At 35.0% G+C, this 17,715-nt stretch overlaps 1 protein-coding gene across 3 annotated transcripts; it reads left to right on the top strand.

The window, feature by feature from the left end:
* Positions 1-899: 899 nt before the first annotated feature.
* On the top strand, positions 900-6,436 carry LOC107963648 (putative disease resistance protein RGA3). 3 transcript variants are annotated; one of them, XM_041105472.1, is made up of 4 exons: positions 900-976; positions 1,400-5,107; positions 5,278-5,339; positions 5,974-6,436. In XM_041105472.1, exon 2 carries the CDS (start codon positions 1,415-1,417, stop codon positions 4,643-4,645), a length of 3,231 nt encoding a protein of 1,076 aa, XP_040961406.1. In that variant the 5' UTR covers positions 900-976; positions 1,400-1,414; the 3' UTR covers positions 4,646-5,107; positions 5,278-5,339; positions 5,974-6,436. The 3 variants fall into 3 exon arrangements, with proteins under 3 accessions (XP_040961406.1, XP_016755569.1, XP_040961409.1); XM_016900080.2 differs by lacking the exon at positions 900-976 and having other exon boundaries at positions 1,217-5,107; XM_041105475.1 differs by lacking the exon at positions 900-976 and having other exon boundaries at positions 1,217-5,162.
* Positions 6,437-17,715: the final 11,279 nt, after the last annotated feature.

Here is a 17,715-nt window from a genome sequence, read left to right as displayed (position 1 = left end):
AGATGGATGGATAAAATTGAATGAAAAAAAAATTATACGTGTAGGGTCTGGGGGCCGCTTGATTTTTTTTTTCAATTTTTAGCCATTGGTCCCATGGTTAGAAAATCAATTAAAATTTTCTAATTATTGGGGATCCATTAATGGTTCATATTTAATTTTTTTATTTTTTAAAATAAAAATTTTGTGCAAAGTAAATTTCGAACAACATCTTATGCTTATAAGGTAGCTACATATTAGAAGAACGACTTATTTCCTTAAATTAAAAAAAAAGTAGCCTAATCTCTTAATTTTTCTTTCGAAATGGCATATGCACCTAATTTTCTCAATATTGATTAGATTAAAATATGTGATAAGTTTTTGTACTCTTTGTAAATTTAGAATTTAATCCCTATATTTTTATTTTTAGGAATTTAGTCTCTTTATATTTCAGGTTTTAAAATTTATGTCCAACATTTAATATTTTTAAAATTATTTCATTAAATTTAGGTTCATTGCAACGTAATTTTCATACTTACATGGCAACCAACTAATCATTTTATTTTATTTTAACATGTCACACAAACAAATTTAAAAAATATATATAACATTGTAAAAAATTAATTTAAATTTTAAAAAAATTAAAAAATTAAAAGACTAATTCCTAAAAATAAAAATATAAGAATTAAATTCTAAATTTATAAATAGTATATAAATTTATGGCATATTTTAATTTCATAAATAGTGTATTAAGTTATAAACTTCTTTTAATAATGATATTTAATTATTATAATTATATATAAACTTCAAATATAGATTATAAAATGAATGTAAATAATATGTTTTATCAATTTAATTAAGATCAAAATTTACAGTTATGGGGATCAAATGAAAGATGAGCCAAGCAGACCCTCTAGCTGTTGGTGCAAGATGTCTCACATTCCAGAAATCTGTCTTTATTTCCAAGTTTCTTTCATCGGCTTGAAGCTTTCTAGGGGAGGTAACTACATTTTAATTGATTTTTACAGTTCAATTCACATTTTATAGACATTTAGATTCTCTGTAGCGGCCTTGGATTATATAGTGGCAGCATAATTTTTATATATTGCTTGGAATAGGAGCCATATTTGATTAAAAAATAAAAAAGGATCCGATGCCAAAATAATTGAACTAGTCATAAAATAATGCACGCTGTTTTTGCCTACCCCACTTGCCTACCTGCTTTTTCATATATTTCATAAAAAAAAGACGCAATTCAATTGACCTTTACCAAAAGCAACTCATCTTCGTTTCATTAGTCCATTTGATTTCCAAGACTTAGTATCATCCTTTACACATGATATAATCGTTGTTTAATTTCCAGACTTACAAATTTGTTCTTATCTTCTTTGTTTTGTGTGGGATTTTCTTTCAAACCTTCCAGATTGCAGAAGCAAAGATGGCAGAAGCTCTTTTGGGTGCTGTCCTTGAAGAACTGGTGTCTAAACTGATTTCAATTGCTGCTGAACAAACCAGCCTTGCATGGGGTTTCCAGAAGGAGCTGAAAAGATTGCGTGACTCACTAGAAATGATCGAAGATTTCTTGCAAGATGCAATGGAAAGTCAAACAAAGGAGAAAGCAGTGAAACGTTGGTTGACGAGGCTCAAAGATGTTGCTTACGAGGCCAATGATGTGCTTGATGAGTTTGCTTATGAAATTCTCCGAAGGAAAGTGGAGCTTCGGAACCAAATTTGGAGGAAGGTACTCGACTTCCCTTCTTCTAACAATTCCATTTTATTTCGTCTCAAGATGGCTAATAAAATTAAGGACATCCTTAAATCACTGGATGACCTTAACAACTTGGCCGATCAATTTGGTCTTCAACAGAGAGCTATAGATCGTATAACTCCAGTTCCTGCATATGGAGGACCAAAGGTGGAGACAATCTCCTATCCCGATGACTCAAACATTGTCGGAAGGAAACATGATGTTTCAAAAGTAGTTGACCTGTTAGTCAATCCCAAAGATGAACAGATTGTGTCTGTTGTGCCAATAGTAGGCATGGCAGGTCTTGGCAAAACTACTTTAGCAAAGCTGGTGTATGATGATTTGAATGTGAAAAGGCATTTTGATGTCAAATTCTGGGTGTGTGTTTCTGATCATTTTGATGTCAAGAGGATTTTAAAAGAGATGTTAGAGCATTTTACTGACGATCAGATCTCAATTCCTCAAAATATGAGTGCAATGATTAAGAAACTCAAGGAGAAGATTGAACGAGCCAAAGGAGAAAAGGATCAGATCAGGTATCTTCTTGTACTTGATGATGTGTGGGATGTTGCGAAATGGAAGGAACTGAAGGATTGTCTGATTGGAGTTAATCAAAATGAGGGCAATAGAGTTATTGTTACAACGCGCAGCGAAGTAGTAGCATCAGCAATGCAAGCACTTCCGAATCGAAGGCATCAACCAGGAAGATTAAAAGATGAAGAATGTTGGTCCATAATTAAAGAACGTGCATCGAGAGGCTGTCTAGTGTCTCACGAATTAGAGTTAATTGGAATGGAAAATGCTAAACTGTGTCAAGGTGTGCCATTGGTGGCTAAAGTTATTGCAGGGATAATGTGCAACATTGAAATGAGTCAAGGCACTTGGTTGAAAATTCAAAACAGTGATGTATGGGGTTCAATAGAAAGTGTGTTACAATTAAGTTTCGATCATTTGTCTTCTCCATCTTTGAAGAAGTGTTTTGCATATTGTGCCATGTTTCCTAAAGATTATTGCTTTGAAAAAGAGCAACTGATCCAACTATGGATGGCCGAAGGATTTCTTGGTAGCTCTATGGAAATGATGGATACTGGTAACAAATACTTGAATGAATTGTTATCAATTTCCTTATTTCAAGATGTTGAGAAAGATACATGCGGGAATATTCTCACATTCAAGATGCACGACATGGTGCATGATTTAGCTTTGTCTGTGTCAAAGTTTGATACTTTGATTTTCCAAGAAAATTCCGCTTCTACCCTAAATGAGTTTTTCCATATTCGTCATCTCAATGTTGGATGTGATGGGGAATTATTGCCAAGAATGTTGACAATGGCTGCTCCAAAATTACACTCGTTGTTTTCAGAGATTGATGTGTTCAAAAAACTATCAATAACCTTCACAAGTTTGAGAGTCCTAAAGTTTGTCGGTTCTAATATTCTCGAGTTGCCAACTTCCCTTGGAGAATTGAAGCACCTGAGGTATTTAGACATCTCAAAGACTTCTATCATAGAATTACCCAAGTCTACAACCAAACTTTACAATCTGCAAACATTGAGGCTTTTGGGTTTACGGAGACTCACAATTCCGGATGGATTGAGAAACTTGATAAACTTGAAGCACTTATATTTTGATAGAAAACCTATTCAACCGGTCTTAATTGGAAACCTAACTTGTCTGCAAACATTGCCCATATTTTTTGTGGGTTCAGAAAAGGGACATCGAGTTAAGGAGCTAGGATCTTTAAACGAACTCCGTGGAGAATTAAGGATACGCGACCTTCGACATGTTAGAGACAAACAAGAGGCTCATGGAGCATATCTGCACCTCAAGGAAAAATTATGCAAGGTGATATTTGATTTTAGCTGGAGTAATAACTGTCAGGAAGTGATAGAAGGCCTCCAACCCCACTCAAATTTGCAGAGCTTAATTGTTCGAAATTATCGAGGCGAAAGCTTCCCCTCATGGATGTTCAAACCAGTAGGTGATTCTAATACTGGTTTATTGTTGCTCAACAATTTGATGGAGTTGGAACTTATCAATTGCATCAACTGTGAAAGTCTACCACCTTTGGACCAATTGCGCAATCTCCAACTTCTTAAGTTGGAAAATCTGGGAAACGTGAAATGCATGGCTAACGAATTTTATTGCAATGAAAGTAGTGATAGTAAGAATGAGGTGATCAGAGTATTTCCTGCATTGAAAAAATTGACATTAGTGGGAATGGGAAGTCTAGAAGAATGGACAACAATGGAAACAACAAATACGATCATGTTTCCTTGTTTAGAGGAGCTTCATATTTTTCATTGTTGTTCTTTAAGAAGTGCTCCACTAATGGGACAGTGTTCATCTCTTAAAAAGCTTTGCATTTTGGCGTGTGAAAAATTAAGCAAGATAGGAGATGGGTTTACAACATCCACATGTCTCAAAGAATTGGAGTTAGACTATTGTCCTAATTTAAGCTCGATTCCAAATTTGGAAGGGTTTTCCTCTCTTCTAAATCTATCGGTTTTTAGATGCGACAAATTAAATGTTGTTCCAATAGTAGGAAGTTGTTCATCTCTTGAAAAGCTTAGTATTATTCATTGTGAAAATTTAAGCAAGATAGGAGACGGGTTGAATACCTCCACTTGTCTCAAAGAATTAGAGCTATCCTTTTGTCGTAATTTAACTTCTGTTCCAAATTTGGAAGGATTCTCCGCTCTTCAAAGATTAAAAGTTGTTTCCTGTGACAGATTGGAGATAGTTCCACTAAAAGCACCACTACCATCCCTTAAAGAAGTGATGATAAGTGATTGCCCTAATTTGAAGCCCATTCCAAGTTTAGATGGACTCTCTTCTCTCACAGAATTAACAATTAACAGAGTAGGCGAAGGATGGAGTTGTCTGCTACCAAATATGTTGCGATCCAACAAATTTGTCTGATCTGATATGGATTCCAGATGACAGCCTTGGTAGGTTTAATTGCTTGGGAAAATTAGCCATTGGCGGTTTCTCAGAAGAGTTGCATGTATTTGCATGTCTCGGTTCCATTGAATATCTTAGTGCCTCCCTTCGAGTTTTAAAGTTTATTGGTTGGCAAAAGCTAAAGTCTTCCCCCCAACTTCAATTCCTCACTGCCCTTGAACAATTGACGATAGAAGAGTTTCAAGGAATAGAAGCCTTGCCAGAGTGGTTGGTTAATCTCTCTTCTCTATTGCATCTGTGGATCCGTTCATGCAAGAAGCTCATGTACCTTCCTTCTGTAGATGTTATGCGAAGCCTCTCCAAATTAGTAAGGATTGACATTGAAAATTGCCCTCAATCAGAGACAAGATGTGAGAGGGAGAGTGGCCCTGAATGGTCCAAGATTTCCCACATTGCACAAATAACTATTAATGGTTGGAGGTAAGTTCAATATCTTAAACCACAACTCCGCTTCTTTAGGCTTCTGATACAAAATGTACCATTTCTCTCTCAATCCTTCTTATAATTAATATTCCCTTTCTATTTGGTTTAGTCTCTTACAAAACTTTCTTTTAATTTTCTTTTGGTCTCTTTTTGGCATAATTTTGCAGGATTTAGTTTGGGCATGGATACTTTGAAGACTCTGTCTGCGAACAAAATTATGGATAGATAAGTAAGCATTTCTTTTGACAAATTGGCCAATTCTTCTCGACTCCAAAATATGTAGACAGTATTTAAAACTGATGGCAGAAACTTGATCATTTAATAGATAAAGTTGTATCAAATCAATGCCAACATACATGTTAAAGTATCTCACCAAGGAATCATTTCATTCTATGAAACTATTTGTAGGCTGCTTTTTTAGTCTATTGAAGCACTGAATGTTTTCTATGATTATCTTTGCAATTTACAAACTGGCTTTTATGTTTTTATTTGATAAAGATTTTGTGGATATGGTAAGTCCCTTTCTATGTATAGTCATTTGCAGTGTACAACTCTAAATTGAATCACATTGCAAATGAGCCTCATTTCATTCCTGAAAATTCAGAATATGAAAATGTTCTGCATGTCTGTCATCACAAAGCTGGGAATTGGTACCATAACTCCATAAAACACTCATTCAGTTTGGAACTACAAGTCTTATATATTGCTTTGTTCATCCCTTTTTTTCTGCTATTTCATTGCTTCTAATTTAAGGACAATGAGATTTTCATGTTTTAACCTTTTGTTAAAACCAGTGCTGCTTATGTTCCATGAATTATCCAGTATCCACTCATGAAATTTCTGAATTCTCTTTGGATGTGAAGGGAGATGCTGATGGGCTTGAGTCGGAGTGAATTGTACTCCTTTTCAACATTAAAGAGCTATAATATAAAAGACAGCTTTGGTTCACCAATGCAGTGTTGATCAACTCTCGATCGGGGGTTTATCTGATATCTATCTGAGCTGATTTTTGGACAATGGCTAGTAGGCTCCACGATTTCGATTGTGCAAGGTTGGATTTTTCATACGGATTTTGTAGTTTTAGGTTTTTTTTCATTTTCAATGTTGCATATTTTTGTGATATTCTCAACTTTTCTCTTTAGTTTGCTTGAGATTATTTGTTGATAGTCATGTTAGAGTTGTATGCTTTTTATTGTGGCCTTGTATTGTGATCTTGTAACAAAACCTTGGAGTATAGTGAAGCTTTTGAGTAGACTTTCCGTGGTTTTTACCTTTTGCTTTAAAAGGGTTTTCCACGTAAAAAATCAAGTGTTTCGCTTAATAGGATCCGTATGATTATTGTATTTTATTTTATGTTTATTAGTGATATATTTCACTATTAAGTTTGCTATAATTATTTACTAATATAAAAAACCAGCATAAATTTTTATGCCAAACTAGTTTTAAATTTGTAAATGCTTCTAAAAGTTAATTCACGACATCCTAATTTAATATAATTTATATTTATATTAAGTTCAATTTAATCCGAAATTTTAATCTAATTTTTTTTTTCTTTTAAATTCTAAAAGGCCCCAAGCTCACCCTTATGTTTAAACCTCCATTCACAATGTAAATGATGATGATGATGATAATTTATATGATGTTACATTATCCTCATATATATTATTAAATATATCATTTTTTTCTTTGTAGATTGATTTATACTTAAAATATTACTACTATATCTTTTAGGGGTCATAATCTTCAAAGCTAATCTATCTATGGATATAATTTATATTTCCAAAACGCTAAAGAAAACCATTTATAACCATGAATACATAAAATTTCTTTTCATATTTTACCTGACCAAATCTTTTAGCAATGTTTCTTTTTATTTTAGCTTTTAACTTCAAACTTTATAAAGCTCTTTTTCCAAGTTATTTTACATTACCTTAACAATTGTCAAACTTTTAATTTTTAATTCACATTTTAGTCCCTAAAATATATCGCTTCTTTCTATTTTAATTTTTAAAATTTTTTTATTCACTTCAATCCCTAACATTATTAGAGTTTCTAGATTAACCCTTTGGACATTAACAATTAAGGGTTGAGATATTCAACCAATCATATGTTTAGATGTGTCACATTATGAGTGACATCATCATTCGAAAAATCTTAAAAATAATCTTTAAAAATGGAAAAAAAACTAAAAAAATTATTGAAAAAAGGAAAAATAAAATTACAAAAATAATATAAAAATAAAAAAAGTTAACTATTTTTTTTAAAATATAGAAATTTAATTTTTTTTAAAATATTTAAGTGATAAATTTTGGATATGTTTTTTAATTATTTAAATAATGAAAATAATGTTATTTATTATTATTATTTCCATCATTTTATTTATTATTTAAATGATTTTTAAATTAAAATCACATTTTTCATTATTTAAATAATTTGAAAAAAAAACTTATTCATATTTATCACCTAAAAAATCCACCAATTATCAAATTCTGATTGATTACATTATAAAACAACTATTGTAAGTGATATCTTTCCAAGAGCCAATGATCTCATGTCCAAGTTTTAATAAATGTGATTTATAAAATTTTAAAAACATTGAAATTTCTAATATTATTTAAAAAATAGTAAATATTAGTATTTTTTTATTTTTTTGTAAATTTGTAAATTGTAATTATTTTTTTAATTTTTAAATACGTTTTTACAAATATTTATATTTTTAAGGTTTTTTCGAATGATATCATAGTGATGTCTTAATATAACATGTGACAACATATGATTGGTTGGCTAGTTTTTTTTAACGTCTAAAGGATTGAACAAAGAATATCTGATATCATTAGGGACTAAATTGTAAGCATCTGATAACATTAAGTATTAAAATAAATAAAAAGTAATGACCAAACTGAGAAATACAATACTTCAAGAACTAAAGTGTGCATTAAGCAACTTTTAATTAGAACTAAATTCTATGATTTTGAGATTGTAACTAAAAAGGTACCACTTTGTCAATAGCCTTTTTTCGCTAGTCTATAATTAAACATCAAAGAAATTAATGTAATTAAATATCGCTTACAATATCTTTAAAGGATAATATAAAATTTTTTTGCCCCTTAAACTTGGTAATGAGGTCCATTTTGATATTTGTACTTTTTATTGGTCCACTTTGGTACTTGAAGCTGACAACTAGTTTTAGTTTGGTCCCTAAACCTGAATTCTATCAAGATTTGATGATGTGACCAGTGTTACTAGAATAGTACCATATTGGACGGACTAAGAACTCATCGATATAATGGTTCAAATAAAGAGATTGAATTGATTGGGTCAGAAATTGCTTGAAATTAATAACAATCGAAAATTGGAACAAAATTGACAGTTGAACAACTTTAATTTTAAAAAGATATATGAATTTTTAATTAATTATTTAATTATTCTTGGTACAATAGTCGGACTGATTGAACTAGTTGAATCAGAAATTGGTAGTCTAACTTGTTCAAGTACCAGTTCATTTATTTAAACACTGAATGTGGCACTCTTAGATTGTACCACATCATCACCTAAAAATTTTTATATTTTTTTAATTTTCAAATGATGATGTGGCATAATTTTAAAGTACCACATCATCAAACTTTTCTATTTTTTAAGTTTAGGAATCAAAATAAACTTAATTATTAAATTTAAGAGTCACACCAAACAAAAAAAATAAATAAATACCAAACTGAACCTAATTACAAAATTCAAAGACTAAAAATTATATTACCCCTATCTTTAATTTCTCGAACCCTCATTAATTATATACTTCAACTCATAAATTTGAAAAAATTATAATGAGATGTAAACTAACATTCAATCCGGGATTTCTGATAAATGTTAGATGAAGTGGGCAGCCTTGATTTGTCCTTTATTAAACATCTAATCTTTAGTTTGAGTTCTGTTGACATGTGAAAGCTAAGTGGTGTTGAACTGGTAAGAGCTACGAGAAAAAAAGGATAAACCATGGTGTTGTAGGCCAATTTTAGCCCATTTACATCAAAACCCAATTTAGCCTTACCTAACCCACCAAAATTAAACCCAAAACCCAAAATCTTAACTACCCAAAGCCCAATTTACATCAAAACCTTAATGGCCCAAACCCTAAGCCCAAATCAAAATAAAAAAACCTAGCCCACAACTTAAACTTTTCTTAACTAGCCACTCCTTTTCCACCACCAACTCCACTAGCCACACCTTTTCCACCACCAACTCCACTAGCCACTCTTTTTCCACCACCAACTCCACTAGCCACACCTTCTCCACCACCACTTGTACCTACAAATGAAGACATAAACAATAAAAAAATATTTTGTAAATGGCTATATAAGCCTTCTCATATTTTGTATATGGGGGGATTTTTTTTTTTTGGAGAGTTTTTGGGAGAGAAAGTTATTGTAAAGGATTTTTGGAGAGGTTTCTTTTTAAAGTAATTAAGGAGAAGAGTTATTGTGAAGGCTAGTTTTTGGAGAAATTAGTTTTTTTTTGAAGATTAATCAAAGATCAAAGCAAAAGAGGTTTCTTTGTCTATTCTCATTTTAAGTTCTTTGTTTACTTATTGTTTTCCTTTCAATCTTATTTTGTTTCTTTTATACGAAAGTAAAAAAAAAAAAGGAGGAAGCTTACCCATTTTTACCGAAAAAGTTTTTTTGAGGTCCGGCTGCCGTGTACGGTGGCGCCGGCGGCGGTTCGGCGACCGGACGATGGCCGACCTTGTGGCCGAAAATCATCCACCCTCTCCCTCTCTCTCCTTTTTTTGTTATTATTATATTTCTTAATATTATATTATATATATTCTTTTAATATATTAGGTACATTTTAAATTCTATATTACGTGTATATATATATTTTATACTATTTTATGTATATATCTTTAATATTATATTATTTATATATATATTTTTACATGTTATCTTATGTATATATCTTAACTATATTATGTATGTATTTTTAACACTATATTATGTACATATTTTTAATATTATCACGTATTCATTTTTTATATATGTACATATTGATGTAGTATTATTAATAGTATTGATTTTTAAACATCATTATTATATCTAATATATATATATATTATGTACATTTTTTTATTTCTATTTTATTTTTTATTTGTCAATATTAATTATTATTATTCTAATATTTTGATATTTTAATATTTTATATTTTATATATTTTATTATTCACATCATTATTCGCATTTTTTGACAATAATATTCTTGGATTTTTTTTACTATCATTTTAAAAACTTTTTACATTTTAATTTTAAAAATAAGGCAATGTACCGATTTTAACATTAAGTCATCGATTTCATCGCTATGTTGGGTGAAATTAATCGGCTCGTGTTAAAAAACGGGACGTCCTTCTAAAAAACAAAAAAACTTGCAACTTCTCATTTCCTTCAATCGGATCACACTTAAATGTCAAATTGAATTTGTATTTTTGAAAATCAAGACAACATGTGTTTAATAAGATACCAATTTTGGGCGTCGCGAGGGTGCTAATACCTTCCTTGCACGTAACCGACTCCCGAACCCTAAATTTTCTCTGGATTTTAACGTAGACCTAAACTTAGCCTTTTATTTGTTTTAATAAGAGATCTAATAGGTGTCCGATCACACCTAGGAAAAAGGATCGGTGGCGACTCCCTGTTTATTTCAAAAATCAAACGTCAAATTTCAAACTTTTTTTCAATAAATCACCACAATTAGCGACCAAGCTAAGCTAAAATTTTTACATCGCTACAGCTGGCAACTCCACCGAGGACCTCCATTTTTGAGAGTCGAGTTGAATTAAACGCGTGTTGTCAAAATTTTCAAATTTTCGTGTTCAAATTAAAATTTAATCATGATCCTTAAGTTTTGTTTTTTTTAAAAATCATACATACGTATCTTCTAATTTGTTTTATCTTTCGTTTTAGTTTTGTAGTTTTAAAATAAATGGAAGGATTGCAAGTTTCTCCCACACACCGTGCACTTGCATTTTGCATAACATAAGCTCTCTACCCGAGCTCTATCCGTTTAAGTGAAAGTAAACGCTATGCCTTCGTGAGTTAACTCGTCCCTCCGCACAGGCTAGTGAATACTTTCGAGTTACATATGACTTATGCTTTCGTGAGTTAACTTGTCCCTCCGCATAGGCATAAATAAATGTAATCCCTCGAATTGAACTCGTGAGCCTGTGATGGGTTATGACCGAGGCTTCGTGCTAATCTTAGCAGATGATAGTACGAGCAATTCGAGTACTTGTCTAGAACCAAAACCGCATATAGTGAACCATACGAGCCACCCAACTAGAGCCATGCCGAACCTCCGCTCGTTTAGTAGTCACCGGAATAAGTACACGGGAAAAGCACATCTTACCTTCTATTTCTTTTACATTTGTGCTTTCTAAGCAAGGGAATCGAGTCCACTGGACCAAGTAGCTTAATTTGTTAGATTTTCCACAGTTTTTCTCTGTTTATATGTGTTGCGCTAACCAAGGTCGTTTTTCTGTATTTTTATTTTTCATCATGCATCGAAGGCATCTTGTTAGGAAGGTGTTGATTAGAGATTGGTTGCCAAAAACGGGTTTCTAATGGAGGAGTCAATTATACGAGTGACCGAAACGTTGTGTTATACTCCTTTGATTAAGGAAATGCCTAAATAGGGGCTATCTTGAAATTAACACTAAATTTTTGCATATTCATTCATGACTGACATTCATTTAACATTCATCCATTCATTCATGCATTCATTGACATTCATGCATTCATTCATGCATTCATTCATACATTGCATATCCCATACTCGGTCGCTGAAGATAAAATATATAATTCGCAATTGTAATACCACAAGACTGGAACCACGTCATCCGTATAAAACGCGCCGACAAGCTAGAGTAATGGAAGCTGAATTCAATGAGAGAATTGAAAAGATGGAAAGGGCTCAAAAGGAATTACAAGAGCAACTGGCCAAATCGCAACAAGAGACGAGAGACTTAATGGTGAGATCTCGAGAGGAATCACTCGAGCAAAGAGATCAGATGGCTAAAATGATGGAGATGATGACAACTTTGGTCAAAGGAAAAGGACCCATGCAGAACCCCGATGTTATGGAACTTCGGTCAAGAATTCACCACGATCAGGATCCACTTTATCCCCCGGGATTCACTCCACCTCCCGCGTATACAACACAAAGAGGGTATACTCAAGGGGAACCCACAGGCTTGGAACATCGACCTATGCCACCTGCTCCACCCACTAATTTAGGGCAAGGAATATTCGCGTCGAACCTAGGGGCTAGTCCTGCTGATCCACTAGTTCCAGATCTGGATGACCCAGCAGAGGTAGCCAAGTTGAAATTGGATAACCATGACGCAAAATATAGGAGTCTAGAGGAAAGACTCAAAGCAATAGAAGGCACTGAAGTCTTCTCCGCACTAGGTGCCAAGGAACTCTGTAACACCCCGAACCCGAGACCGACACCGGAGTCGGACACGAGATGTTAACAAACTTTGAAAAATTTTTCCAGACACTGCCCAGTCTGAGTACTAGTCGCTTCAAAAATCATATCTTGAGTTTCACAACTCAAAAATCAGTTTTGTGATTTTTCCCTGAAACTAGACTCATGTCCCCACCTATGGATTTTTTTCTAGAATTTTTGGTCGGGCCAACTAGTACAGTTTATTAGTCAAAGTCTCCCATGTTACAGGGGTCGACTACACTGACCTTTTCCCATTACGACTGGGATATCTCTCTGCACAGAGCTTCAATACTGATGCCGTTTGTTTCTATGGAAACTAGACTCAGAGAGGAATCCATACATATATGGTATGACCCCTAATTATCTCTGGTCAATTTATAGTGAATTTCCAAAGGCGGAACAGTGAATCCAGAAACTGTTCTGGCCCTGTTCCACAAGAACCCGAATATCTCTTTCTGTACTGTTCCTATAATTGTTTCGTTACTTCCATATGAAAGTAGATTCATCAAGGTTCGATTACATAATTTATTCACTATTTAATTCCACTCCTACGAATTCTTGTGATTTTTCCAATCCACACCACTGCTGCTATCAGCTTCTGTTTTCAAAGTGAACCTTACCTAATTTGGGGTTTCATGGACCAACTAGGGCCTTGTCATACATAAGCCCACATATGATCATACTTAGCCATTCTAGTGGCTGATCATTTGCTCAACACTTCCATTCCAACATAGTTACATCATGAAACCATCTATACATTCATAAATACGAATGGTCTAATGCCATACTCCACTTCTACAAGCCATCTTCGCATGGCTGTACACTTATACATTTCATAAAGTACTCGAAAGACAACAATGGGTAGTCCTATACATGCCATAACAAAATTCAACCAAAATAGTACCCAAAAGAGCCTTTGATAGTGTGGGCGACTTCGACTTCAAGATCCCGAGTCCGATAGCTGGAGAACCAAAAATCTATAAAACAGAGGAGCAATGTAACGAGTAAGCAATTTATGCTTAGTAAGTTTGAGCAAGGAATTCCAGCATGCACAAAGAATAGCACACATTTAGCTAAACGGAATATTTCATAATACGCAATTTACCGATATCAAACTTGCTTCACAACATTAACAACCCTTATGTACATACACAATAAACTAACTTGGCCGAAGGCCGGTAGCTCGTTTATCAACTGAGCGAACATTTATTTGTAAGGGCTCGATTAAATTCAACACATACGTAACATATCCCCATATTGGGATGTTTTTCGAGCATTCGCTGGAATTTTACAGCAAGCTCATTCATTACCAAATCACGTACCTTCGGGATTTAACCGGATATAGCTCCTCGTTCAAATGCCTTCGGGACATAGCCCGGTTTTAGTAACTCACACAATGCCTTCGGGACATAACCCGGATTTAACAACTCGCACGAATGCCTTCGGGACTTAACCCGGATTTAATAACTCGCACGAATGCCTTCGGGACTTAACCCGGATTTAATAACTCGCACGAATGCCTTCGGGACTTAACCCGGATTTAGTATCTCGCACAAAGGCCTTCGGATCTTAATCCGGATATATTCACTTAGCACAAAGCCTTCGGGACTTAGCCCGGACAACATTCAATTAATCATGCACATCTAACAATAATTCATAGCACATTCATATTTCATTTTCGTTTACGAAACTCAAACACAAGGCACATATTGTCCTTGCACATTCGGCTCAATAGCCACACATAGAGCATGATTTAATCACATCGAAATTTAAGCTCTCTTACTCAAGAACTTACCTCGGGTGTTGTCGAACGATTCCGCTAGCTATTCAACCACTTTTTCCTTCCCTTTATCGGTTTTATTTCCCCTTTGCTCTTGAGCTTAATCAAACAAATAAATTGATTTCATCATTTTAGGCATCAAAAGATGAACACAAGGCACATAGCCCATATTTATACATTAGACATTAAAGTCTCATACATGCAAAAATCATGCATCAACACCACATATTAGCTAATTTCTTGCCCTTGACCGAATATGCATGTCCATTTTTGGGGTCGATTTCAACACTTAATACACACATGTACACACTAGTAAAGCATTCTCCCCCTTTTCATCAATTTAACACATGCATTGCTCATTAACATGCAAAGTTACATTCGGCCTTAGCACACATCTTGCTAGCCGATTCTTCTCCATTTAGCAACTAATGCACATATGTGCTCACACAACGAAAAATGCTAAAAAGGAGGTTCAAGAATCATCAAGCCATCATCACATGCATCATTAACAAGCTTCATATTTTGCATGCAATGGCATTAACACAACCTCCACCTAGGCCGAATCTTAACTCATCCTCATGCCTCATCACCACAACATCAAACATCAACCAAGAATGATTCATCCATGGTCAAGTGCCATTTCCATCACATAGCAAGATTTAGACCATGGGTTAGGTAGAACTCAAGCTAACAACTAAAACATGCATGCCTCTCATGGAACATCATCAAACATACCTTAGCCTAGCTACATGCATGGCCGAATCTCTTCACCTTTCTTCTTCTTTCCTCCTTAAAATTTTTGGCCAAGGATGAACCAAAGGATGAGAAAATTTTTCTTTGTTTTTCTTTCTAGTTTTTGGCAAGCATGAAGATGAGAAAAGGTTGAACAAAATTCCCCCTTTCTCTTGTTTAGCTCACGGCAATGGGGGGACAAACACCACACACACATTTTTTTTTCTTTTGTTTTCCATTTCTTTATTACCCATACTCCTTATTTTATTCTTCCACTAACAAAACATGTTTCATGACATGTTTTGCCCATCCTTCCTTGTCATGGCCGGCCACTACTCATTAGGGGGGGAATTTGACATGCAAGTCCCCCCTTTGTCCACATGCACTAGTAGGTCCTCACACATTGACCTATCACATTTTAGAATTTTCTCACATAAGTCCTATTGACTAAATTCACATGAAATCAACCAAATTGAAGCTTGAAATTTTCACACATTCATAATTACATATTCTACACAATAAGTATCACATTCAAACATTTCGGTGACTCGGTTTAGCGGTCCCGAAACTACTTCCCGACTAGGGTCAACTTTGGGCTGTCACAAACTCAGTTTGGTACCTGATCTAATTTTGCCTCCAAAGTTCAAAGTGCCTGATTTTGAGAAGTATGATGGGACAAGGTGCCCAAAAGCACATCTCATTATGTTCTGTCGAAAAATGACCGGTTATGTGAACGAGGATAAACTACTCATACATTGCTTTCAAGATAGTCTAACAGGGTCAGCTCTTCGGTGGTACAACCAACTTAGTAGGGAAAAGATTCGATCCTGGAAGGACTTGGCATCTGCATTCTGCGAGCAGTACAAGTATGTATCAGACATGGTGCCAGACCGGATGACCTTGCAAATGATGGAGAAAAATCCATCAGAGACCTTCAGACAGTATGCGCAGAGATGGAGAGACGTCTCGGCCTAAGTGGAGCCCCCACTAACAAAAACGGAGATAACCGTTCTCTTTATCAACACCTTAAAGGCGCCGTTTTATGACAAACTAGTGGGACGTGCCACGAAAGAGTTTGCGGATATTGTAATATCTGGTGAGTTTATAGAGAATGCCGTCAAAAGCGGTAGAATGGAAGGTTCAAAAAGGGCAGCGCCTATGAAGAAGAAAGAACCAGAAGCCCATATGGTGGGAATGAGAAACCGTTATGCCCCTAACCCATATCCAAATTAACCCCGACCTCGAAATTATCCACCTCCAAATTTTTATTATCCTCCTCAAACCCCTTACTACAAAGCACCACATCTGTCCTACCCCGTATACGCCATGAACAACCAAAGACCCGTCACCATTTTTCACAAAACACTGCGCCAGTTCAAAACCAACCCAGAAACGAACCAAGACCAACAAGGCCCAACCCCGAGAGGCCACAATTTACTCCTATCCCTGTGTCGTATGGGGAATTGTACCCAAAACTCTTGGAGAAACAATTGATATCTCCCCACTACATGGCCCCCCTTAAACCTCCATACCCGAAATGGTACGATCCAAACGCTAGTTGTGCATACCATGCGGGGAATCAGGGACATTCTACTGAGAATTGTCTTGCTTTCAAAAGGAGAGTTCAAGGGCTCATAGATGCGGGCATTTTACAATTTGATGGTACTGGCAGTACGACCGGGAATCCATTCCCAAACCACACAGAAGGGAATGCGAGCGCAGTAGGAGAGGAAAATGAACGACAAAGTAGAAGATGAGTTTCTGAAATAAGAACACCTCTGCAGAAAATCTGGGAGGTACTAGTTGAAAAAGAGTTACTTTATCATCTTGACGGAGTATTCGAAGGAAAAGATGCAAAAGGTCACAGTTTTTGTGAGTTCCATGGCATTGAAGGGCAAGACATTCAGTCCTGCGACGAGTTCAGAGGATTACTGCAAAGTATGATGGATAACAAGGAGATTGGGATATTTTATAAAAGCGAGGAGGTCGATAGAGGAGAAATATGCGCTTCTGACAATCAATCATCGGGTTTCCTATATAGCACCGACCGACCGTTAATAATTTATTATGACGCGAAGAAAGAGCCGGTGAAGCCAAAAATGATAATCGAAGTACCATCACCTTTCCCTTATAAGGACAATAAAGCAGTACCGTGGAAGTACAATGTCAATATCATCGCACCTGAAGGGGAAAAGCCCGAAGCCACAACTGAAGACATTGGGGAAGTAGGTTATTTTACCCGCAGTGGGCGTTGTTATTCGAAAGAAGTCGAACCAGTAAAAAAGAATAGCGATTGGAAGCAAAAAGGGAAAGCAGTGATGCACAAAGTCGAAGTCGAGCAAGAAATTCCACCCGTGCAAGAAACCAAAAAGCCTGTGAATGAGGAAGAAGCTCAGGAATTCTTGAAATTTATCAAGCACAGCGAGTATAGTGTGGTGGAACAATTGAGTAAGCAGCCAGCACGAATCTCAGTTTTATCTCTACTGTTAAATTCAGAGCCACACCGGAATACTTTATTGAAGGTGTTAAATCAAGCTTATGTGGCCAACAACATATCCGTTGAGAAGCTTGATAGGTGGGTAAATAATCTAAATACGGACAAT

This window comes from Gossypium hirsutum, chromosome A03 (genome assembly GCF_007990345.1).
Source record: "Gossypium hirsutum isolate 1008001.06 chromosome A03, Gossypium_hirsutum_v2.1, whole genome shotgun sequence".
Classification (NCBI taxonomy): domain Eukaryota; kingdom Viridiplantae; phylum Streptophyta; class Magnoliopsida; order Malvales; family Malvaceae; genus Gossypium; species Gossypium hirsutum.
Note: the sequence above shows the minus strand (reverse complement) of the source record. Positions and strands in the feature narration are given on the sequence as shown.